Below are 26,498 nucleotides of genomic sequence, written 5' to 3' on the forward strand. Positions count from 1 at the left end.
AGGTGTTTATTTCACTGCATAATTAACTGCAACTTCTATATGTGAAGAAATTCCTGGGAGATCTTTGCAGAGGCACAATAAGGAACAACCTGAAAAAAATTCTTAGAAAATATGCTGAAGGGCATTTTTTTTTTCTAAGCAGGAACTACACAGACAAATTAATATTATCAATGCAACTAATAGGACCATGATATGTCAATCATAGGTACCCCACATAGAGAATACTTACTCTTGCACTGCTCGGGCTATGGACAGTGCTGTGGATCCAGTTTCATTAACACTGTCTAAGGTTACATTTGGCAGATCGTCATCATCATCACTATCACTTTTTAGGTGTCTAGGAGAAAGCCCTCTTGGATCCATATGTGCTAAAAAAAAAAAAAAAAAAAAGGCTGAAAAATGGCAATGTCAAATGTACAGTTCATAAAAATCTAAGGCTTGCATAGAATTGTGTATGTATATATATATATATATATATATATTATATATATATATATATATACACACACACGTACACACATTAATATATAAATTAATAATCTTAATTGTTACTGAAATTTATGTAGCCTTATATTTTGGTGCGTCAACATGCCAATAGTATGCAAGAGCGGGATCGTTGTGTTAGTTCTTGTTATAATCTATTTTTATTGTCATTTATATTTTCTCCTCATGTTAACAGGGCTACAGAATCTGCTGGTGCTCCATCACTAAAAGACAAACAAATAATAGTAATAATAAAGCATGTGCAAATTTTTGTTCTCTGACCAAATATATGTGGACTCCCCTCCTAATTGTTGTGTTTAGGTGTATACATTTCTAACAAGTGTATCAAATCAATCACATAGGCATACCATCTCCATAGACAAACATGGACAGTAGAACGAGTCATTTTGAAGAGCTCAGTGGCTTTTAATCTGGCATTGTTATAGGATGCCACAAGTCAGTTTATGAAATTTCTGCTCTGCATACAAGCCGAAGGTCACTGTGCCCAATGTCAAACTTCAGCTGGAGTGGAGTAAAGCACATTGTCACTGGACTCTGGAACAGTGGAATCATTCGTCATCTGGAAGTCTGATGGATGAATCTGGGTTTGGTGGATGCCAGGAGAACACTACTTACCAGAATACATAGTGCCTACTGTAAAGTTTGGTGGCAGAGGGATAATGGTCTGAGGCTGTTTTTCAGGGTTTGGGCTAGGCCCCTTAGCTCCGGTGAAGGGTAACATTAATGCTACAGCATATAGAGATATTAGACAACTGTATGCTTCCAACTTTGTGGCACCTTTTTGTGGAAGTCCCTTTCCTGTTCCATCATGACCTGTGTCAGGGCCAGCCTTAGGGGTGTGGGACCTGTGCGGCCGCGCCCGGGACATAAATTAAAACATCGGGGGGTTTTTTTGTTTGTTTGTTTTTTAATTTTATTTAACATCCTCCATGTTAAATAAAGAGGACCTCTCAAAGTCATGGTCAGAGTGAGAAGGAGGGAAGACTGAACTGAATTTCACAGCCTTCCCCTAATCTGCAGTCAGTGTGGCAATTTTTTTTTTGGTGTGGTAGCGGAGGGAGTGATTGCATGCTAGGGAGCGTGGAGCAGGGCCAAAAGGAAATGCTTTCTGGGGTCCAATTTAAAAAATTTGTTTTTTGTTACAGCAGATTAGCTGTTTTTTCCTTGTATTTAATGAATATTATTGTTTCCAGTTATATATCACTGTACTTGTTTGCACTTGCACATAAACTATCTTTAACGAAAGCTAGTTGTTTGTTACAAGATTTCTCTCCTTTTTTTGGGGGGGATGGGGGGCGCCAGAGGAGTAGTCCGCACAGGGCGCCAGAACACTTAAGGTCGGCTCTGACCTGTGTACAAAGCAATGTCCATAAAGACATGGTTTGACACGTTTGGGGAGGAGGAGCTCTGACCCTAACCCAACTGAACACCTTTTTAATGAAATACCTACTCATTCAACATCAGTGCCTGACCTCACAAATGCCCTTTTGGCTCAATGGGCACAAGATCCCACAAACCTTATCAGAAGATTGGAGGCTGTTATAACCACAAATCGGGGGACAGCATTATATTAATGCCCGTGTTTGTGGAATGTCCAACAAGCTCATATAGGTCTGATGATCAGATGTCCACATACTTTTTGTATATTGTATTCCTCTTTAAGTAATGTACTGAATAATGCTTGTTTAGATAACATACTATTACAATTTGCCTTTGTCAGTTGTGAAATAACTCGGCAACACGATGATGTCATTGCTAAGACCTTCTGTTTGTTTGGTATAAGAACTGCAGTGCACTCTTCTACTCTTATCAGGATGCACTATTGATATTATCTGCTAATCGGAAGGCAAATATTCTGATAACTGAACTGCAAAATTTTGTTCTGTGCTAAACACAATGCAACACATTCTAATGCTGTAGATAATTACCACCTGCAGATAGAATTATCCAAAGTACGTTTTGAGCTTAGTCAGCACTTCCCACTCCTGCAAACATTATAGCACTGCCATAAAACACTAAGATGTGTTACAATGTATGAAGCAGCAAAAGCCAGGATTTTTTCTTGGGTTTTTCTTGCGAACTCCAAACTATAAAATATATTCCAGGCATTTAGGTTCACAGCTCAGCATACCTTTCTAAAACACACAAATGAGACACAAAGGCATCTCTTTCTCCAAGTGGCAGTGGAGGAGTAAAAATATAAATTATTTCTTATTGTCCCGCAGACCAAGGGGCCATCCCACTTGGTTTGTGTTAGTTAAGCACTGCTGCAATACAGTAGTCCTATATGCAGTGAAGTCATCCCATTCTCCCTCTGCTGCAGTAAAGAAACAGTGAGTCATTAATAATGTGTAGATGGCAAGTCGCAAGCCAAAAATAAACACGTTGTACTGTCTGGATTTTTGTGGAAATATACTACAAAAATTATAATTACTGTCCATAATTTAAAACAAAAATACCTTATATGTATTTTGTATTTATATACATTATGTATATATATATATATATATATATATATATATTTACTCACAGAGTCCATTGCACACCATTCCAAATATTCCAAGCCCGGTGCTAGTAACCAGCAGTTTCCATATAAAACACTTTCAAAAAGATGGTCAGCACTCTAGGTCTTTAAATTGACAATTTCATTTTATTCAAAGTCAAGTCCTTGACTTTGAATAAAATGAAATTGTCAATTTAAAGACCTAGAGTGCTGACCATCTTTTTGAAAGTGTTTTATATATATATATATATATATATATATATATATATATATATAGATAGATAGATAGATAGATAGATATAGACATACATATATACAAAGTCCAAAATTAACAAATGCACTCCAATCACCACTTTTTCTGCCCGGTGCCAAGTAGCTGCAGCAGCAAATCATACAATATCCAAAAATCCCGTATTGGCTCGAATATAGGCCGCACTTTTTTCCCCCACTTTAAGTCTTTAAAGTGGGGGTGCGGCCTATATTCGGGGTATAGCAGGCAGCGGGGTTAGGATACAGATCCCCTGCAGCGGTGCAGGGGACCTGCATCCTACTCTCCGATATGCTCAGACAGCCTCCCCTGCCAGCACTTTCCACGTGTGCCGGCACGGGAGGTTGTCTAAGCGCATCGTGCGGACGGTCACCGGCTGCGGAGGTTGTTTACCCACATCGCCGCAGCCGGTGACCGTCCGCACGATGCGTTTTACCTCTGCCCCCAAGACTTACCAGAGCAGACTCCCAGGTGTCTTGCGGGGCACGCGGGGGACATCTACAACTTCCGGTGCTGGCACATCCTCTGAGTTGTGGATATTATATATATATATATATATATATATATATATATATATATATATATATATATTGTGGTAAAGTGTATGGGAAAGTGGTGGAATGGGGTGTATATCTCACGTGGTTTTCTCAGCCAGGCACGGTAGCAGACATCCAGGAGGATACATGCTGCTTTAGCAGGGCGTAGTCTGCTAGGGCTCTTTTGTTTAAAGGTACATGGGCTGGATTACTTGGACTGGAGGACAGGTTGGAAGCGGGAGAGCTCCAGTCCACATCCCTAGTCCACTACGGGTTTTCCTTACTCCCAGGAGTCCTCAGGTGAGGCTTCCTATGCTTATTACTGGGGAGGAAGCCTTAAAAGAGAGGGCTGTTAGTATCTCCTATATCCTGCAAACCTGAGTCAAGGAGCAGCTACAGCCAGCGCTGCAGCCCACAGCCAGCGCTGCAGCCCACCAGGTATGAACCTTTCCCTATGGACAACTTGTTGTTTTGCTTGGTACCAGACCTTAGGCTTGTAGTGGGATAGTGAGGTATCCTGATGTTTAGTTAGAGCCGGACAGGCTTAGCGTTTGTTTTTTTTCTCAAGGTGCTCTGTGCCTAAATCATTTAAATAAACACCCTCTTGAACTTTTGAAACCTGCTGCCTGTGTGAATACTGTCATTGCCGCCCCATGTGTGAGCTGTTCCCTACAATGTATATATATATATATATATATATCTTAATGTTTCTGTCTTAATATGCTGTATTATGTACAGTATACCGATCTATTATTAAATCAGTATTACACGCCTCGTCTATGTATTTTCAGCCATAACAAAATTTGATAAATTTATTTTTGCAATTGTAATACATAGGGGGGAAATCTCTACCTAATGTGGTTTCTGAGCCACCCACTGATACGAGTGGGTGTGCCATCCTGTTAATTGATCAAGAATTAGCACTATAGCTGCTTTCCATCGCAGCATGGCCTTGCAGTATCAAATTAATTAGTCTCTGACTACAAAGAGCCCCATGGTTCCCTTCTGCTTCTTCCCCCTCTGTGAGTAGTCCAACATCAGTTTTGTTTATGATGGCTGCATGAACAAAATACATTACTACAACCTCCACCTCGCAACAAACAAGTTCCAGCTGTGTACCCAATACAAAAAGTGCTACCACCAAACTGCTGGACTATAAATGACTTCAAAAACATACATTTTTTGAGGTTTTGGAGGCAGTAGGTTCAAAATGTATTAAATACATTTATAAACATGTAACCTTTGACATTACCCCTTTAGCTAGGATGTTTACTATAAAAAAAACTAACTACAGTGGTACCATATTTATTTTTTTTGTATGAAGTCCCATTACAGAAAAATGCTGGCCATAGTTAAAAATACTAATTGGGGGAAAAAAAACATTTTATTTCTCCAATATTGTTCTCGGAAATCAACAAAATATAACGCATTATTTGTTTTTCTGGCAAATCCAAGCACTTAAGTCAGTTTCAGTCTCCCCGCACTACAAACTAAGAACTTACTAAAACTTTACTGCTACATGTTAATATTCGTGCACCACAGAATTACATACAACCAAAAACCAGTAGAAAAGGCTTATTTTAATAGCATGAAATACATTTTCATCTCTGAGAACTGAATCACTGGTGAAAATGTTTTTTTTGTTTTTTTTTTAAATTAGATTATTAATATGATAACCTTTTTGTGCTAGTGCTTGTTTATCTTGCCATTAGATAATATGGATATATATACTCCCCATGCCATATTATACACCATATAATACTAGGCAATTAATAATTTGAACAATTCATGTCTACTAAGGTTATTTTCATAAGCATATGGTGACAGCATGCAGTTCCATCATTGTCAGAGTTTCCATGTTATTATTTACCTTTAAGATGTCCTCTTCCATCTTCTAAAAGAGGTACAACTATGGTAGAATTCATACTGCCTGGTGATCTAACTGCTGTGTAAACAACAGGAACAGACTGAACAACAACAGGAATACGGTGAACATGGCTCAATTTGTTCGATTGCAAGTTTATAGGACTTGAAGGAGGTACTGGGTGAATAATGTGCAAAAACTGTTGTCCTCCAACTCCAGATGCTGAAGCTACAAGAGGTCCCGGGGTTAATACTGTTGGCACTGATGCCGTTGAAGATACAGATGTTATCACTGTTGGAGATGATGCTAGACGGCTGGACGAGGAGTTTGAGGAAGGTGAAGCAGCAGAAGTGGTAATGGAGACTGGTGAAGATACTGCTCTGGGTGAGGATCTTGCTTTATTTATTGACAAGTCCACAGGCTCGGTTTGTGTTTGAAAATGGTCAGTAGATAGTAAATCTTCAGGGGGTTCTGTTTTCACACTGTTCAGAAGGAGAGGTACAGCTTCCATGTCTGGAAAGTTTTGAACCTTTGGGGACTAAAATAAGAAATAAAAAAAAAGGAGAATTAATGTAGAATTGCAAACTAATGACACAATGAATGAGACAAATTTGAGAAAAACCGAACATGAAGAAAAGGAAAAACGTTAGCACCCAGGCCCAGCCAACTGTGATAAACAGAAGTATTTATCAGGTTTGAGGAACACACATACAGTACAATAAAATAGAAAAATAACCCCCCCAACTTATTAACCAAAGGTTGCCCCAGAGGCCTGCTGATCCCTAATGCAAACAGCTTACAGTCTCTAAAGGATATAGTATAACAGGATCGTAAATTATTATTTGTCAGCCAAATTATTACCATTATTATCATGATCTTTACCTCTACATATTATGTATCCACACTCCATCTAACTAAAAGCAACCCACAGTCATGACTGGTCATAATTACATTATGTAAACATTTTAACAATTACTACTTTTACTTTCTTAATTCAATAAATCTGTAAGATGGATTCTATAAAAGAAAAAAAGAACAAAGTTTAGACCTGAGACTCCATGAAGTTGCTTAGTAATCAGGGGCATACCTAGAGTATTTGGGGCCCAAAGCGGATCCTGTATGTGGCACCCCCCCACACACACACACACACACACACTTTAAAATGTAAAAGCATCCACAAAAAAATTATTTTAGCAAGAATATTTCACAAATTTGTAAATTGTATGTCAACTGGAAAAAGACTAGAAATCTGAAAAAATAAATTAACTTATAAATAAATTACATAAGTTTAAATAAATTCTATTTACACAACAGATAGGGTACAGCATAACTCTCATCACTATATACTAAGCCAGAGATCGATGGTAGTAAAGCATCTCTTTCCCCTAGGGGAAGCAGGAACCTGGGTGAGAAAAGGGTTTCCTCGCACAGTGTTTGAGCTCCACAGTGGTAAACTGCAGGCCTGCGTTACACGTCCATCGGGCCACAAAGCCATCTACTTGGCTGGCCCACCCGGCACTCCCCTGATGAGTGGCACCCGGGGTGACCCCCCCAAGGTACACTACTGGGGGTAATCCTTTCCTGATTTCAGTTTGAATATTGAATATCTCCCACATAAGCTCTCTATATCCTAATGCTTGTCATACCGCCTTACCAGGAATGATCAGAATATGACCTGAAACAGAACTCTCAATTCAGTTTTCACATTTTTTGTTGTAATACTTTTATTGGAAATGAAAATTTGGTTTTTTTGTTCTTTGTTTTTTTTTAAATAAATATCTCTATGCCACTAGCACTATTTTCACAGTCATATACCCACAGGAAAGAGTCTGAAATGATCCATGACTAATGTACGTCTACACAATATTATGTCTGCGTTCAGTATCGAAATTCGCCAAGAAACAGCATGTTATGTATGATTTATATTTCAAATAATCGTGGCTGTGGAATTACTCTCCAGTTAGCCCTAAAAGTACACTCATAAACCTAAAACGCAATCACTTTGTACAGTTTATGGCAAGAGTTACAAGCTCTTTGTAGTTAATTAATTTGTATTCTTACTACAATTATATGCTCTGTTTTATATTCAAGGTATCCCTGTTTTAAATCAACCTTTCCGTAGGATGGTCATAGTTATTTAAGAAAACTATTCTGGTAAGTAAGATACTAAAATGAGAACAATTGGGTTTATGTATAAAAAAATTAGAAATGCACGGAATTCCTGGCTTGTTTTTTGGTCATTGAAGCTTTACAATAATAATTCTCACATTAATGCATTCATTCTGCTGGACATATAATTGTATGTTTTTTTAAAATACTATGTTTTTAGTAATCACACAAACAGCTGTCAGTAAATGATGAACAAGCCTGGAACTAGACAAAAACTGAGCAGGCTACTACTTATGCAGGACATACACACATACATGGCCAGTGGGTGAGACATTTACTAAAAAGAAATCCCTGGCCACTAGCCAAACCTCTGGACATGAACCCACCACAAATTAAAAGTCATTTGAAATGTTGGAAACTAGGGCAAATCTAATACAATCACTATTAAACTCTCCCGAGTGATGTTAACACTCCACATTTGGCCAGGTTGTAATGACCATGAGCAGTATGATGGATTGAGTGAGTCAAATGATAACATACTGCATCTATTTTAATTAGTTGTACATATGTGCACAAGATGAATGCTTGCATGGCTTATGCACATTATTAAGATGATCTCTGTACGCTTGAGTGTGCACATTTATGCATACTGTATTATTACTGACGTGCGTTTCTATCTCTGTGCATTAGAAAAGCCAAAGAGAGAAACGTAGCTTTGTGAACATAGAAATATTTATATACATCGATTGTAAAAGGGTATGTAGCAATCATTTTCAAATAAAGCTCCCCAAATTGACTATGCATTTCACAGGGCAAGTTTAGTCGTTCTGTTGGTGTAAAGTAATACTTTAAGGAATAAGCGCCAAGGTGGTTGTCACCAATTCACTCTTCGCACACCTTTACTTGTATTTTCAAAAAATACATTTGTAATAACTGATTGTACATTTTACATATCAGTCTTGGTACTGTACATTTACAGTCAAAAGATACCAGCTTTGAGATACAACAGTATGAAACAATAACAGTATGGGGATTTATGCCCCTATATTTCCAGATATAGATAGAAAGAGTGCACCGGAAAGTCTTAAAGGACAACTAGAATTAGACTCTCAATTTGCTCTCAGTCCAATTTGATCGTGTCTGACTGATTACACGCTCCAAGGTTATATTCTAGAGATGATTCATATAATCAAATGACTAATGTCATATTTATGAAGTAATAGCTTCTTCACCATTTGACATTTTGGTACATTTTATTTGCGGCTTACAAAGTAACAATCAAATGAAATCATAATTATCTAAAAAGTTTGAAACTGTTTAAAAACCAGGACATTATTTAAGTGTGGATCCACATATTCTGCTAATTTGAACAGTTTTATTACTAAATGCTGCAATAGAAATAACATTCTTAGTACTGCTAAATGGGCCCTTGAATGCATATAAATGCATGTGTAAAGGACACGTTTAGGGTGGGTGTCGAGGAAGAGGTTGATTGCCATGCATGCTAGTGCAGATGTACAGGAACAAAGATGAGCTACAGTATAGAGCCGTGCCTGTGCTGGGGAGTTGCAGACTGTGGAGATGATCCTTTCTTTCCTCTTCTTTTTCTATTCTGCATTTTACCTCTTCTGTCTCCACTCCCTTCACTATATTTTCACTCCTCTTCTCTCCCTGCTCACTTATCATCACCCTCTCTTCACCTTTCTTTTTTCCTCAATCTACTTTTCTCCTCTCCTTTTTCACTTCAGTTTTCTCTCCCATCCTTTCTCATCCGTCCATGTCCCTTTTCTTTTGGTACGCTATGAAAGATTGCTTTTTGTAGGTTATACACTTGGGCTTAGATAGACAAGAACTAACTATGGGTGGATAGAGTATTTTTGTGGATAAGGAGCAATGGGCAAATAAACTTGCTGGGAGACACGTGTGTCCCTATCAAAGCAGTAGATTTATGACTTTATTGTTGAAAGGTTCGTAAAGACCCCATGGGTTGATAGGAAGCCTTGTTTAGCCACAGGGAAGAAACTTTAAAGGGCAAAAACATTACACACCATCAACCACTCAAATGTCTCCCTGTAAAACCAAAATGGAACCTTCTCCCATATTAAGCCTGCTTAGTAAGACTAGAATAGTAATTTCCATACATGAGAAAGGAAACCTCGCACACCTGAATATATCAATACAGGTAGATATGGGCATGCATGTTTGTAAATCAGAATATATATATATATATATATATATATATATATATATATATATATTATGCACAGCGTCATGATTTTATAACAACTATAAAGCCACATTTAGTTGGCTTTTCATAGTACACAATGAGCAAACTACAACAAATGCAAAATTTTGCTAATACAACAAAATATCAGTCATACAGTTATCGATGCAGATGGTAAAAACAGTACATCAAGCAAGATCATTTATAGTTTACCACTTTCAGACTTTGATTCACAAACTAGGATTAAAAAGGTTACTGGGAACATTCGGCTCTGACTAAGTAGTCAGGAAGTAGGGCACTTTAATCCATGCTCAGCCATTGATAATATAATAAACCAGAAACAGAATGTATGCATCATAGTCCATATGAATTAAAACCATTAATAAAAATAATAAATACCATTACCAATGAAAAAGTGGGTTCTCTGGCTGTGACATGGTTGAAATGTTCAACATATCCAAGGAGTACTCGAATCAATTAAAAAACAGATGTGTTTTATATGATAACAGTAATTATTCAGGTGTACATGGTCTAACCTTATTGTCTTGGCTTGGTTATTATGTAAGTTTTTGTTCATCAGCTTATTAATCAATGTCATAAAATGTATATACTAATTCCTAACTTCATGAAGTAATGAGAATTCCTTGTTATGGTAGACGGGTCCAGTTTGACAGGGTCTGTATCCACCACAGGATGCAGTGAAGCATGTCTTTAAAAGCAATGAAGCCCCGATCACATTTACTCTCAGACTTTTGGATCAAGCGGATACTTATGAGAAAAGGAAATCGTGGCCCTCTGGTTTACAGAGCCCTCTGGATTGGTACACCAGGGTGCTAGAACACATGTGATGGCAGTGTGTAGGCAATGTTTTTTGTTTTTTTATCCCACACATCTAAGCTGATAAGTGCACTGTACCAGCACCTGGACCCTGTAATTGCACCTTTTTTTCACCATGTATCGCTCTTCACTTAAATTGCCCTAGACTAGTCATGGGATTATGACTGTATTGTTATTAGAACTCCACTAGAGGGTGTAGATTATGCATCAAAGAGTAAATCACTGAGTCTAACTTTCAAACTAACAAACTATTAAAGGTGCGGTCATGTGCAGGAGTGGTTTATGGTACAGCATAAAGCTAAAATAACTTAAAATATAATTTAGAGAGGGAGAAACAGTTTTTCTCCACTTTAAATACGATAATGCTTGTAGAGAATTTACTTTAATTCTACAGTAGGCTTTCCATACCCAAAATCATCTGAGGCAAATAGACAGACATGTAAAAGCATACACTGTGGATATGATTTAATAAAGTGCATAGATAATATAGACATTCCTAAATTAAATATTAGTACCTTCGCCTGAGCAGTTTTGCAGTGATCATATCAAGTTCTGAAGGTCATACATTCCCTTTTTTGGACCATTCTTGGACTATGCTATAGTGATAACACCATTTTAAAAATGTTGCATAACATTTTTTTCCAAACTATTTCTTGGTGGCCCCCCCCACTAAATTGTGAGTTGCATGTGCATTGACATATTTAATCTTGCTGTCCATTAAAGAAAAATGACAAAAGCTTGCTACATAAAAATTAATTTTGGTTTTTATTAGTGTTATATTTTAACATTTAATAGTATTTTCTATTTCATATGTATAGCAAAAATGCTGACCTTCTGCTGCATGTGCTTTACTAAGTAACTCTAGAAACCTGCTGTCCTAACTTATTCTTTAAGGCACAATAGTGTGTATTCACTAAACTCTGTTAACTTGCTTGCAAGATTAAAATGCATCTTGTAACTTCAAACTCTACAGTTACACCTTGCATGTGTGTGGGGGGTATATAGGGCTTTTTAAAAAAAAATATTTATTTTTCGTTAATTTAATCACCATGCAGCAGGGATTGAGGAAGACGTCACCGCCCCTCACACCAATGGGATGGGGTGCATGCCTTCCATAGGATATTTCTATAAATTAAACTACCATCCCTTGGCCACCATCCCCACTTAATTTTACCGTGACCCATCCCACCATGAACACTTTCTTTAACCTTTTTAGTAATATTGTGGGGCATTATGGTTTATCTAAATTATGGGAGTTTCAGGCGAATCTTTATTCAACCCACATGTCCTCACCTGAAACTCACAAAACTTGCAGGCACCTACAGACAACCCACATATGTGACTATTTCAGTTGTTTTGTGAGTGTTAGTATAGAAAGGCATGCAACATCAGCCAGGTGTGATCAGTCAAGTTAAACCTTAACTCGGCTCACAATTCAACTTCTTGTAATTTAAAATGAGATGGAATTAACAAGGCTTTTCGTAATACAAAATGAGCATGCAATTCATTCAAAACAAACTCTTGATTCATAAAACAGCTTCATAACAATACATTACTTTTTCTAACCACATGATGTGAAGGGATTGCAACATTGCAATTTTCACAGTCTCATGAAGAGGCCTTGAATAAATGGTTAAATGACCACAAGAAACTAATAAACTAATGTTATTCATTGGATTTACTTCTCAAAGCATTGCTAAAAAAATCAGTAAAAAATATACCAGCCAAACAGTCCACCCACGTTTGCAACCTCTTTTTACCTGATGATAATTACAGACTGCAGAACAAGCACCCTCTAATAAACCGCTTTAAGTTTAGGTAGACGTCGGTAAATACCTCTCTGTTACCATGGAAATAGGCTTACATATTACTGCCAAATGAAATTTGTGATTTCTCTCCTGAAATTACTTCAGATCTGGAGCATATTATTATAAGATGTACACACCGATGATGAACCCATTATGTTGGTTACTTTGAGAAATGGTTGATTAAAAAAAATATATATATCAGTATGCAGAACACACTGGATTAATGGCGAAAATTGGGCTGCTGAAAAATAAGCCAATAAAATAAGTAAATAAATATTCTATAGATGGTTCACTTTACTCTTGTTTTATTAAAACAACTGTGCTAAATTGAAGCAAACAGAAGTAGTTGGGGTATATCCAACATTGACACTGCATATGGTTATGTGATGTACAGTCAATACAGAGCTATGTTGGCGGTGTCAGTAGAGTTATCAAAGTTAATTTAGCTCATGTAAATCATATCCCCTCATATTCTATCATAGTACTTCACTTTCAATATGTTACCTTTACTTGTGGTAAATGGAGACTGGTGAACATTTCCCCTAATGCAAAAGAAACGTTAAATATATATTTTTTATTGCCCTGAATTAAATATTTAAAAAAAAAGAAATCCAACGTTATATATTAACATAGCAACATCTCCTATAAGACAAAATTGGATGCGAGTTACTCATAGCTTATACAAACAATTACAATGTTTTTAGTTATTAATAGCATCATAATGTGTGTACACAAATATACAAAATTAATACTTAATGGAAGGTAACCGCCACCGCACAAATGAATACTGCAATTTCATCCCTTAGTAAATTAAATGAATAAACATCACTGTGTGATTTTTATCTAAACAAAATGAATAGTAAAATCTATTTACGCTGCAGACATATGCCAGACAACATTGTTGTGTCTGCTGTGTTACTTTGGCTTGTAAAGCCGAGCGTAAAAACAGATGTAAGATAAAACTACATGCGTACATGTAAAGGGGATCTGCATTTCATTCCAAACCATGCTTTGGCAAATAAATTATTTAAAAGACATAAACAGTTTTGAAGGTTTCCTTAGGCTTTTTCCCTTAACTGCTTCTGAATTTTTGATGAACTGAGTTGGATTACTTAGATTTTCATACATGAGATTTATGTCCAAACGGTATTGGAAATCACAAAGGAGATACAGATTATTAAAACCGTGTGGTTTTTTCCTAGCAAGATACGATTTTTTTTATTTTTTTTTTACTGAATCGCTTCCCACCCTTTAGTCATTGCAGATTTTCTCCCGCTGAAGAAGTATTTTGTTTCCATGGGAACGGAATCCCACCCTAGAACTGTGCTCAGTCAGTTTCCTGGCTATCAAATCTCCAAGCTGCAGAGACTTCAACTTTAAAAGAATGACGGTTGAATCCCACAGCAGCTTTTTTTGATGCCATTTTGCTTATATTCTTTTCGTAGGGAAATAAACGGCAAATTTTAAGTAATAGCATTTATTTACATAAAGTGAAATATGAAAAGATATGAAAAATATGCTACAATGTAAAATGTAGGATGTTTTCTTTTTATGAATGTATTTTAAAAAATAAAATAATCTACATGCGTTATAGACCTGCACTGAACACAAAATCATGTTATTTCATGAAAATTTTCTGACAGCTGGTGGTACTAATGCAGTTGACCAGCTAAATCTTTTCTGTGCCGCTACCTCCCACATCATGGAGAAGAGGAGATCTCGCAATTCTTGGCGGGCTGAGCCTATTCCTGAAAGTTTATGGAGAGGTATGAGAGTTGCGTAATGCCTTACTGGAGCAGACTGTGAATTTCTGTGGTTTCTCTGTTGTGGGAACTGGAAGACTAGACATTATCGTAATACAGGAAAAGGCAGCACAGAAAGGCTTTATCTCCTCAGCTAAAGCACAAAACCCATCATGACGTGTGTGTGTGTGTGTGTATATATATATATATATATATATATATATATATATATATATATATATATATATATATATATATATATATGTAAAAGGGTGTATATACACACACACACACGCACACATAGACACAAACTCATATACATAGACACACAAGGAGGTTCAGTTAATGGGTTCCATTATATATATATATATGTATTTATTTTATTTTAATTTTTTTTTGTTTGAAACTTAGTTTGAGTAAATATGGTTGTATTGCACCTGACTGACACCTGTGATCTACAAATCTATACTGCAAAAGCTTGGCCATAATGGAGAAAAACCTTCCAGTGACAACTCTCTAAATTCGCAATAAGACCCAGTGAGTAATGAAGGGTTTGCTGTTCTACTTCTAGGATTCCTTGGTAAATTTGGCAAAAGTAAGATCCAAACAAGCTTAGACAAAATTTGCAGGCCTCTGTAGACTTAACATTAAAAATGTATGGCTTTATTTTTCTGGGAGCCAATGATATTGCCACCCAAAGTTCATAAGGAACAGGAAAGAACAAAGACCATCTCCACAACTGCACTGGGCATTATCAATGGCCAACCCAGTAAGTTTCTCCAGTAGGAAGAGCTTGCTTGACCCTGTAAAATGCATAGTTACACTGACCATACTGAGCAATACACTTCACACTTGCACTTCATAATGCATAATTTACAATTTGCTAACACCGATTTGCTAAAACTAATTTGATAACATACATTTATTAACTGCTTTTAAAGTGGGCCTGTAATCCACAAACACGTATGATTTTACTTATACATTCCACTCACCAAATTGGCAGTTCTAGGACCAGTTCAATATGGCTGCCTGATGCAGCGTATTATAGGCGCATGTGTTTTGTCTATACTGTTTTGGACCGTTTTAAATAACCTTTTTACCCATTTAATTACTGAGCAATTCGATAGCACAACAACTAGGTGGAAGGTTACTCCTTACAGGGTGCCACCTTGTTATTTTTAAACACAATTTAAATAATAATCTGTTCACTTGCCATAACTGCATAATTTATGCTTTAGTGTTCTGAAGATGGAGTTGGGGAGGCTCAGTTCTGGCCTGCACTCCCATCTTCCTGAAAGGTCGAGCTAAGTCTGAGAACTAGGCGTGTGACAAGCTTTCCCAGGTTTTATCACTATAGCTGTGTTAGAATATTAAATCATAGACTGTTCTTTTACAGTGTAAACCACATGACAAGGATCATAAATTAAATTATATTGTCTTTTATTTATATAGCACCAACCATTTACACGGTGCTTCTTACAATACATATATTCAAAGGGTCTGACAAAACTAGAATTGACAGACTAAGACAAACTGATACATTAGATAAAGCTTAATTACATAATAAATCATCATACTACCCGTGAAGTAAAAAGTTTTCAGATGCTCAAAGAGAGCAGATTTTGAGCTTGCCTGTATTTACTAGCAGATCTAACTAGAAGCACAATCATTCCCTTGGATTCTCCCCACAATACTCATTCAGGGCATACATCAAATTACATAATACTATATTATATAGAAGCAATACTATTACTACTAACATTTTTTGTGCCCATTTACTTATCCATACCTGGATTACACACTTCCTGCATCTTTTTTATATAATTGTCGGGTGTTCTGATGGCAGTAGATGATGAGTCCTATATACAGTATATGGGTTAATGAAATAATAATTAAAAACAAACAACTAAGCCGTAGCATTTTTGGTGGATAAAAATGTGTCGAAAAACCTTGGATGTGAAGGGGTTAAGCAGTTTGCTTATTTGTTTAATCCATAGATTACAAGCAATGTTTCCCTTGTTTGTTTAACCCATAGGTTACAAGAGAACGCAATCTTATGTTATTGCGGTCTTGAAAGTTTAAATTAATCTATGCTTTCTTTTACGCATATGTTGACCCTCTAAAAAGAATCAAATCCCTAAAGACAATCTTCCCAAAGGCCAATACTTAAACATACAAAGATTTTATAAGGTGACAATGTTGCTTAATTGTTAGAATTGACCTGTAACAGACTCTGGGTTTTGGAAGAACCCAGGTTATTAATAGTTTTATCCCAAAGTCTAGAAACATGGCTTCTTCATTTTTTGCCAGTACAACTTTTTACAGTATTATCATGGCAACAAAATGTCAGTTATCAAATAAAATGATTTACCTTCTCCTTTTTATGTAATAAAACTCTGCTTCGAATAAGACATATTGCATGAATATATTTCGCTATGGCTGTGAAATGAGTTTACTCTGCAGAACCATGTCTATTCCACTTGCTGTAAATTCTTAAATATACATTTACTGCACTGAAAATTGAAATAGATGGGTCCGATTTATAGAGGAAATTATCTGGAATCCTCTAATATGCCTGTAAAGTAACAGGGCGAGAGGGAAAACCATCAAGGCAGTCAGCTCTAAATAATAGCTTATTAAAACACTTACTTCTCAGCTTGTAACAAATAGAAATGAAAACCAGTTAAGTTACCTCTTTCAGCTGGTGAAATTCATTTCTCAAAACAACTGTGCTGAGAATAATGTGACTACATATGCAAGGTAGATAATTTCCATTTTCCTAGCTACACATCAATACATATAATACTTCCATACCACTGACATCTAATAACGTGAAAATAAATGTTTTAGTGACTCTCAATTACTATGGTTGATGCTAGATTATAAGCACATTGTACATGCACTCACATTAATAGTACACAAATATGTTTATAAGAGATGCTGTATCTACTTATCAAATTCATAACGGTTGCATCTGTCATCAATGTAGCCACATAGATTGTGTGTTCCTGAAGCACTGTACTAATTAAAAACATGATAAATAAATGTTTTTATAATTGTATAAGTATTATAATTAGTATCATTTACGTAAACAAATTAGGGTTAAAATCAGCCCTGGTCCATAAATTGCATGAGCGAGGCCTCACGTGTAAGTGTGTGTGTTAGCATGAGTATATAAATCTGTGTAAGAGGGAGTGTTAGCATGCCTGTGTGTTGGCATGAGTGTGCATGCGTAAGTGTGTTAGCATGAATTAGTGTGTGTATTAGAGGGAGTGGGTGTTAGCATGAATGTGTATGTGTCAGCATGAGTCCACATGTATGCTAGCACAAGTGCATGCATTTTAGCACGAGTGCGTGTACAGTTGTGATCAAAAGTTTGCATACCCTTGGAGAATTGCAAAAATATGTACCATTTTTAAAGAAAACATGAGTGAGCAGGTAAAACATATTTCATTTATTTCTTATGGGATTCAAATTCAACTGTAGGTTATAACAGAATGACACAATCATAAAGCAAAACATGGCAACAAAGTAAAAAATGAAATGACCCCTGTTCAAAAGTCTGCATACCCTTAGTTCTTAATACTGTGTATTGCCTACTTTAGCATCAATGACAGCGTATCGTCTTTTGTAATAGTTGTCTATGGGGCCCCAAATTCTTGCAGGTGATAAAGCTGCCCATTCATCATGGCAAAAGGCCTCCAGGTCATGCAAAGTCTTTGGTTGTCTTGCATGAACCACACGTTTGAGATCTCCTGAGAGTGGCTCGATGACATTAAGGTCAGGAGACTGTGATGTCCACTCCAGAACCTTCACTTTTTTCTGCTGTAACCATCGGAGGGTCAACTTGGCCTTGTGCTTAGGGTAATTGCCGTGCTGGAGAGTCCAAGAGCATCCCATGCACAGCTTTCGTGCGGAAGACTGCAAATTGCCTGCCAGTATTTTCTGATAACATGCTGCATTCATCTTGCTATCAATTTTCACAAGATTCCCTGTGCCTTTATAGAGGTCACACCCTCCAAAAAACATCAGTGAGCCACCACCATACTTCACAGTAGGGAAGATATTCTTTTCGCTATAGGCCTTGTTGACCACTCTTCAAACAGAGCTTATGGTAGTGACCATAAAGCTCTATTTTGGTCTTGTCAGTCCAAATTGCAGTGTGACAGAAGCTGTGAGACATGTCAAGGTGTTGGGCATATTGTAACCGGGCTTTTTTGTGGCATTGGTGCAGTAAAGGCTTCTTTCTGGCAACTTGACCATGCAATGTCGTATTGTGCTCCTTGAAAAAAAAACCACAACCTGTATTTCTCCTGAGGATACCTGACCTTGGCATCAGGAGATCCCGAATTAATCAGTGATTGAACAGAACTGAATGGCATTTTTTAAGGCTTTGAGTTATTTTCTGCTCCTCATGGCTCAGTATCTAGCCTGCTCAGTGCATCTACGTGAGAGCTAACAAACTCATTGAGTATTTTCACACAGACACTAATTGCAATTTAAAAAGCCATAGGTGTCGGAAGTGAACCTTTAATTGCCATTTTAACCTGTATGTGTCAGCTTGTGTGTTTGTAACAAGGCCAAACATTTAAGGGTATGTAAACTTTTGATCAGGGCCATTTGGGTGATATCTGTTATTATGATTTAAAAAGGAGCCAAACTACCATGTGATAATAAATGGCTTTGTATGATCACTAGCCTTAAATAAAAGACTGTTTTTTGCATGATCAGTCTTTTTTTCAAAATCAATGCCAACATTTCACAATTTCTGCCAGGATATGCACACTTTTGAGCACAACTGTATGTAAACACACGTGTAAGTATGTGCAGCATGAGTGTGTATATGTGTGTTTAAGTATGTGTTAGCGCTAGAGTGTGTGTAAGTTACTTACTGGGGGGTCAAGGGACCGATGGAGCCACTTGGCTTTACTTGTCCCCTGAGACAAAAGGTGCCAAATGCCCCTTGACTTTTAGGGTTTAACCTTGAGTCTCAGAGTTTTTGACACAATTTCATGGTCTCAGGGCGAAGGTGAAAAAGGTCAAGGTCACACAGTCTGGAGTTGACTTAGTAATACTACTACATTGATGTGACCAAAGACTCCTAATTAGTGCTTTTTGCGAATAGTATGCTATGGCTGATATCACTGTTTGAATACATGTTACTCAAGTTAAGTAATGACAAGTCCAGGTTTCCATAAAGACAGTTATTTGTCACTTGGTTAACACATTTTATGTGTTGCTACTGCATGATGGGCAGAGATAATATTTAAAGAGTCTCAGGGTCAAATAATTAAGACAGTTCCAAGGTATGTGTGTGAGTTGCCACTGATTTATGTACTGTGACTGACTACATCCCTATGTTTACATTTCCATGGATAAAATACCTTCATCATCTGCTATAAACTAAGCCTTAGGGTTTTATTCACTAAAGTGTGTATTTGTAGTTTGCACAATAAATGCTATTTCAACTCACAGACTGCACTAGGGACTTGGTAAAGAACAAATCAGTAAGCGTCTCTTGGACAAAGAACTTGGTAGAGCCTGCTTAGAGCTGCTGGCAGGAGAAGCTCACTGGGGTTGGCTTGTCACACTGTATAATGCAATGACTGCAAAATTGCTGCTCAGTTCTAAATTCCCGGTGGACTCCTGTTTTAATAAGAAATGCCTTCAATGTCATTACAGATAGTTAAAAGTAAAAACCTTACTATATGAATATGCAGTTAGACTGCTACTGATTTTATGGTTATGTTTTTTGTGTCAAAACCAAACCATTCATTTTCTATTGCATATATTCTAGAAACCATATCCAAACAATTTAGTATTTTAAAAGGTAGGAAATCCCACATTCTTAGAAATATCAAGAATTTAGTCATTGTAGTGGAAGAGATTTTAAATTAGCCCCATTAATGTATTCACGCATACATTTCAACCTATAGTTACAAATCAATGTATTGTACATCGCTCTAGGGCTCCACCGGTTTGCTGAAAAACAGCAATGTAAATAACATTACATGTGCAGTACCAATAAACATAATTAAGATTAATATTTTATTATAGGATAAATTAGGACTATAACCAATGTGTTTGACAGTTGTTCATTCATCTAAATGCAAGTCATTGCGGGGAATTTGTTTATTTTTCTTACCGGCAAAAAGAAAGAAAGAGAAACTGTAGGCTAAGTGATCGAAAAATATAATACTGAGTGCAAGTGCTATTATTAAGTTCCACAATCCAAATCTCATTCATAATAGGACAGCAAATCAACACTAAATGTTCAAACACCAATATCTTAAACAGCAGAAATATTTCACATAAAGCTTAAAATACAACTATTGCTACAATAAAGGATGTCAAGACCTTATAATAAATTAACCCAAAGTCAGCTTTACTAGCTGGCAAGTTAAGTAAGAGCATATGCTTAGAAACAGAAATTCATAGGAAATAAGAACTATTAGGTCCAGTCTGCTAAACTGTATTTGGACCTTAGTCCATATTTTATTGTTAATAAAGGTGCATGCCCATCACATTGCACATATATTAGGGCCCACTATTTGTTATTTATAATACTTAGTCTCATTAAATACATTCAAAAAGATACTGACAAGAAACATAATATGCCATATGCCTAAACCATACATGTTTAAATTCCCTAACTGAGTTAACATCTATCACTTCTCCTTGACTGATGCTCTATTTATCTACCACCCTCTCCATAAAGTAAAACATTGCTACGTTACAATTCCCATCTGTTAACTTAAATGTTTCTGTTTTATCACTTTTTTCTCTTCTCCGCTCCAAGGTATACATGTTGAGATGTCTTAGTATTTCATGATCATTTTTATCCTGTAAACCTTCTCTGAACTTTCTCTAGGATATCAACATTGTTCTGGAAATGGGGTCTCTAAAAACGATAGACAATGCTTTAGGTGAGGTATACGACCTACCGCTTTACACTACTAATGCTTCTGGCTATTCAATCCCGCATCCTGCTTACTTTGTTGCATTGCCTACTTACATTTAAGTGCTCAGAAATAATTACTCCCAAGTATCTTTCTTCCGTTGTGGCTGAGAGCACAGTAACTCCAAGGCTATATTTTGTGTTTGGCGTTGTACGTCCCAAGTGCATTATTTTACATTTATCAATATTAACCCCTTCGTGATAAAGGCTGATTTTACTTTTTGTACCCTTCGTGACAATGGCCTTTTTAAAATTTCTGCGCTGCTTGTGTTTAGCTGTAATTTTCTTCTTTCCCGTTTACTGAACCCACACACATTAGATATTGTTTTTTTCAGGACAAGAAGGGCTTTCTTTAGATGACATTGTTTTGATTGTATCATATTATTTACTACTAAAAAAAGTATAAAATATGGTGAAAAATTTAGAAAAAAATGACTGTTTCTAACTTTTAGTTGAAAAATCTTTTACTCATCTATAAAAGGTAATGAAAAAACCTGCTAAATGGATTCTACTATTTGTCCTGAGTTTAGAAATACCCAATGTTTTTATGTTTTTTTGCTTTTTTCTACCCATTATGGGGCAATAAGTACAGGTAGCGTTTTGCTATTTCAAAGCCATTTTTTCCAAATCTGGTAATTCTTCCCCCCATGTGCCATTTCGGGTATCTTTGAACCCGGCCAATGCAATTTACCCCATCAAATCATATATTTTTGAAAACTAGACAGCCCAGGGTATTCCAAATGCTAGTACTTTAACTATTTCCATGCACCATATCTACCACCAGTTTTTGTCAAACTTTGTGGTAGTCATTTTTTTGCATTTGTTTTGTCACACACATTTTACTTCAGGTATGAATTAAAAGGTTCTCGTTTATGTCACTATCACAAAACACCCCAATATGTGTTCAGCAACATCTCCTGAGTACAGCGATACCTCACATGAATGATTTTGCCTGGCTGTTTGGGGGCAAAAGGGCCACATTTGGGGCATGCGCTTTTTTCAATGTTGAACTTTGGCATTTGGGGATCCACTGCCTATGCCCTATTTGGTACATCTTTGAGTCGGGCCATTTCAGTGTGCCCAATAAACCCATATATTTTTGAAAACTAGACACCCCAGGGTATTTCAAATGCTAGTATTTTAACTCTTTCCATGCACCATATCTACCACCAGTCTTTGTCAAACTTTGTGGTAGTCATTTTTTTGCATTTGGTTTTCCACACACATTTTACTTCAGGTATGAATTAAAAGGTTCTCGTTTATGTCACTATCACAAAACACCCCAATATGTGTTCAGCAACATCTCCTGAGTACAGCGATACCTCACATGAATGATTTTGCCTGGCTGTTTGGGGGCAAAAGGGCCACATTTGGGGCATGCGCATTTTTCAATGTTGAACTTTGGCATTTGGGGATCCACTGCCCATGCCCTATTTGGTACATCTTTGACCCGGGCCATTTCAGTGTGCCCAACAAAACCATATATTTTTCAAAACTAGACACCACAGGGTATTTTAAATGCTGGTATTTTAACTCTTTGCATGCACACATTTTACCACCAGCATGTTTTCAAAGTTTGCAGTAGTATTTTTGTGTGTGTATTTTTCCCACACACACCTACTTTATGTATGAATTTACAGCTCCTGGTATATGCCGCTGTCACACGACACCCCATAATGTGTTCAGCAACATCTCCTGAGTACAGTGATACCCCACATGTATGGGTTTGTCATTTTTGTGGGAACTAAAAGGCCACATTTGGTACGTGTGCATTTTTCTAATTGGAAATTAGGTGTGTGGCCATCCTTCCCCCGGTGTTAATTGGGACGTTGTTGAACCCGGCCAATTCAATTTACCCCATGAAATCATACCTTTTTTAAAAGTAGACACCCCACGGGCATTTAATATGCCAGTATTTTAACTCTTTCCATGCGAGAATTGTTTTAAGCTAATATGCTAATTTTAGGACTTGCTCACAAAAATATATTTTTTATATATATATATTTTTTTTTTGTCTTTTTAAAAAAAAAAATTTAACATTTTTTTTCAACTTGGAGGTTCCCCTGATAGTGACATCAGTGGGAAATGATTTTTACATTTTACTAGTTTTTTACTATTTTTTTTCTAATTATTATTAATTTTATTTTATTTTTTAATTTATTTTTACTAATCACACTGTGATTAGAAAGCTAGGTTCCATTGACTTGCATGGTGAATGCAGTACCTGTATTCAACCTGCAAGTGGAGCCAAAGTTCTCTAGATGGTCTGGACCATCTAGCGAACTTTTAAAATTTGTTGGTTCCTGTTACAGGGCAGCGGCCATCTTGCTTGATGGCGAAGATCATCGGCAGCTGCGGCTGTGACCGCTCTCCGGAGCGGTCACAGCCCATCGAAAGGTAAGTGTTTGGTGTCGCTGGATGCCTCCTGATCGAGGCATTCCAGCGACACCATTTAAGTTTAGGAGGCGATCGTCGATCGCCTCCTAAACGCTTTTAAAACGGGCGTCCGCCGCCATTTGTATGGCGGATGTTGACGCCCCGTGGAGGGGCCAGAGATGGCCCCTTCGTTCCGATCGAGGTCGAGGCATTCAGCAACGTTTTTTGGGTGCAGAAAGCGAAAACAGATCGCTTTCTGCACCCGTTTAAAGACATGCCGGTCCTGGCACGTCAATTGTCGTAAAGCACATGCTTTTCCGTGTCGTGCCAGGACCGGCAATTGTCGTTAAGGGGTTAAAATGCAGTTGTTATAATCTCGACCATTTGGCTTATCCCACCAGGAAAGGGAAGAAATGGTCTAGGAACCAATACATTACTCAAGGCAAAATATATATATTGGTGAAATACTGTATATACTGTAATATAATATAATAGGTGAATTCTTTGTCCAAAATGGAAAACCTAATTTAAAGGTTTTAACAAAGAACAGGATTGAAGCATACTTCTAAGAAGGAGAAATGCCAGAACACTAAAATATAATAAAATTTTAGAAAGATATTAAATGGGCAGCTTAGTATATAAGAGTTCACAATGTAAATAGTGATTGTGTTTATCCTCTTTGTGTACTTATTTCGTATGTATATCACACATGCAGAGAAAAGGGGGAAGAAAAGCAAACACCACTGTTGTATACACATCTATTAATGCATCAAATTAAAAATGTACTTGAGAATTGGTGAGAAAGCAATTCTTAATCTTAATACTGTGACAATATGTCTGAAGCAATCATCTAGAATGCAATGAGTCAATGAGGACTCTAGGAAGTGAATGGAAATCTCATGCTTATGTCTTCAAAGAATGCAAACGGATGACAAAAAGATCCTGTGTGAGCAATCCATCTACTACCGGTATCCTCTTCCAGATTCAGATGCCTGCTTTACATTAAACAGCACTATCCATTAAAAGTTTATTTTCCACATTTGTCCACTGTAATTTTGGTATTTTAATAAAATGTATAAACTATGACATTATAGGTTATTTTCATTCTTCATACCTCATATACAGGCAAGTTACAGTTTAGTGATGCCCCAAAAATGTGACTGTTACATCTTTTCACTTCTTTATTCATAAAGGGGGACACCCAAAAATTGTATTAGTAGTATCGGATTAAAAAATAGTTTAAAAAAAAAAAAAAAAAAAAAAGGGGTTTTAGGCAGTGTTCCAGCGCTGTTATTTTAGCCCAATCTACTAGACAATACCTAAACAATAGAATGGCTCAGTCTTAATCTCCCAACCAGCCATTCTAACTAATAAGGGCCTTTATAGAAACAGACTTCTTTCGCATTGTCATAAATTAGTTCGGTGTAGTGAGTGAAAAACTATACCAAAATATAAACCCACTGACAACAATAGCAGCCTCCAGTTCTGCATACAAAAGTAAGTTTTTTGGAACAAATGGCGATAACCAGGTTTTTGTCAATGTTAACTTAGAAACAGCATTTGACGCCCAATGAGAATATGTTTGTATGTCTATAGGAGTCTCCCATTGATTAAAATAATGACCTGGGCGAACCATAAGTGTGTTAACATGTAGGTATACTGTAGGAAGGAAAAGTCTAAAAACATCTGCTTACCCCTTGCTCAGATTCCAATAGGTTTGATTTTACTCTAACTGCCGGCATCCCGTCCAGCATTAACATTCTGTTTCCAAAGACTTCTTTCTAAGAGAAACAAAAATTGGAATAAAATGTTAGTATTTCAAGGTTCCACAAATAAAGCAAATCGATGATGATTTTACGAAGTCAATAAAATGACCAATGCCTCTTAATTATTAAAACATATGTTTTGCATAAGATAGTTTTGCGTAGCATACACCATTAGGCATATTCACAATGAGTATGGAGGATTTTTGTCAAGAGTCAACTCTTAACGTATTCAACAGATAAAACTAGTTACCTCTACCCCTGAAATACAAATCCTTATGATTATATTGTATTGCATTGGTTTCTTCTTTAATTAATTAAACATTTAAGAGGCTTAAAAAAATACAAACACAAAAATGATTTCTGTTCCACACTCTCATTCTGCCACTGCCCTATTAGCTTCCAATCATGAATTTTTCATGTGGGGTTCTATACTCACAAGGAACAGTGATTAATGATAAAACCCTTAATGATTCAAGTTTGAACCTTGAAATTTTGTCAAGGCCAACATCAGCAAATAGCTTAAATGCTTTTGCTGGATGAGTCCTACTGCAATCATACTTGATTGTTTTTAGTAGTGGACAGTAAGCCTTGAATAATACAAAATATCTGGGAACTTTGCCTAGTAAGTAAAATGGCAAGACAGATTAGTGTGCAGATCCATAGATTTGGTTACTAGCCCAGCGAGCTAAGGCTTTTTATATACAACAATTTAGGCAGATTTGGCTATTTGTATGGAGAAGGATCATCGACATACAGTCATGTGAAAAAGAAAGTGCACCTTTGAGTGCTCTTTGAATTCTATGGTTTTACATATCATGACATAATAACAATAATCTGTTCCTTAGCAAGTCTGAAAATTAGGTAAATACAACCTCAGATGAACAACACATGACATTACACCATGTCATGATTAATTCAACAAAACAGCAAAAATGGAGAAGCCATGGATGAAAAAGTACACCTCATGATTCAATAACTTGTAGAACCACCTTTAGCAGCAATA

The 26,498-nt window shown here is 36.7% G+C and overlaps 1 protein-coding gene across 1 annotated transcript in view; it reads right to left on the bottom strand.

Moving 5' to 3' along the window:
* Positions 1–25,489, bottom strand: part of LOC149299870 (Krueppel-like factor 12) — a 51,766-nt gene extending 26,277 nt beyond the window's left edge. The window contains exons 1-3 of the mRNA XM_089485907.1: positions 25,424–25,489; positions 5,682–6,213; positions 230–368 (exon numbers count right to left, since the gene is read on the bottom strand). Of these exons, the coding sequence (XP_089342033.1) occupies positions 230–368; positions 5,682–6,213; positions 25,424–25,489 (737 nt within the window). The remainder of the gene's footprint in view (positions 1–229; positions 369–5,681; positions 6,214–25,423) is intronic.
* Between the last annotated feature and the right edge of the window lie 1,009 nt (positions 25,490–26,498).

Source organism: Sceloporus occidentalis, unplaced genomic scaffold, assembly GCF_023333645.1.
Source record: "Sceloporus occidentalis isolate IW3139 unplaced genomic scaffold, rSceOcc1.0.p SCAF_27, whole genome shotgun sequence".
Classification (NCBI taxonomy): domain Eukaryota; kingdom Metazoa; phylum Chordata; class Lepidosauria; order Squamata; family Phrynosomatidae; genus Sceloporus; species Sceloporus occidentalis.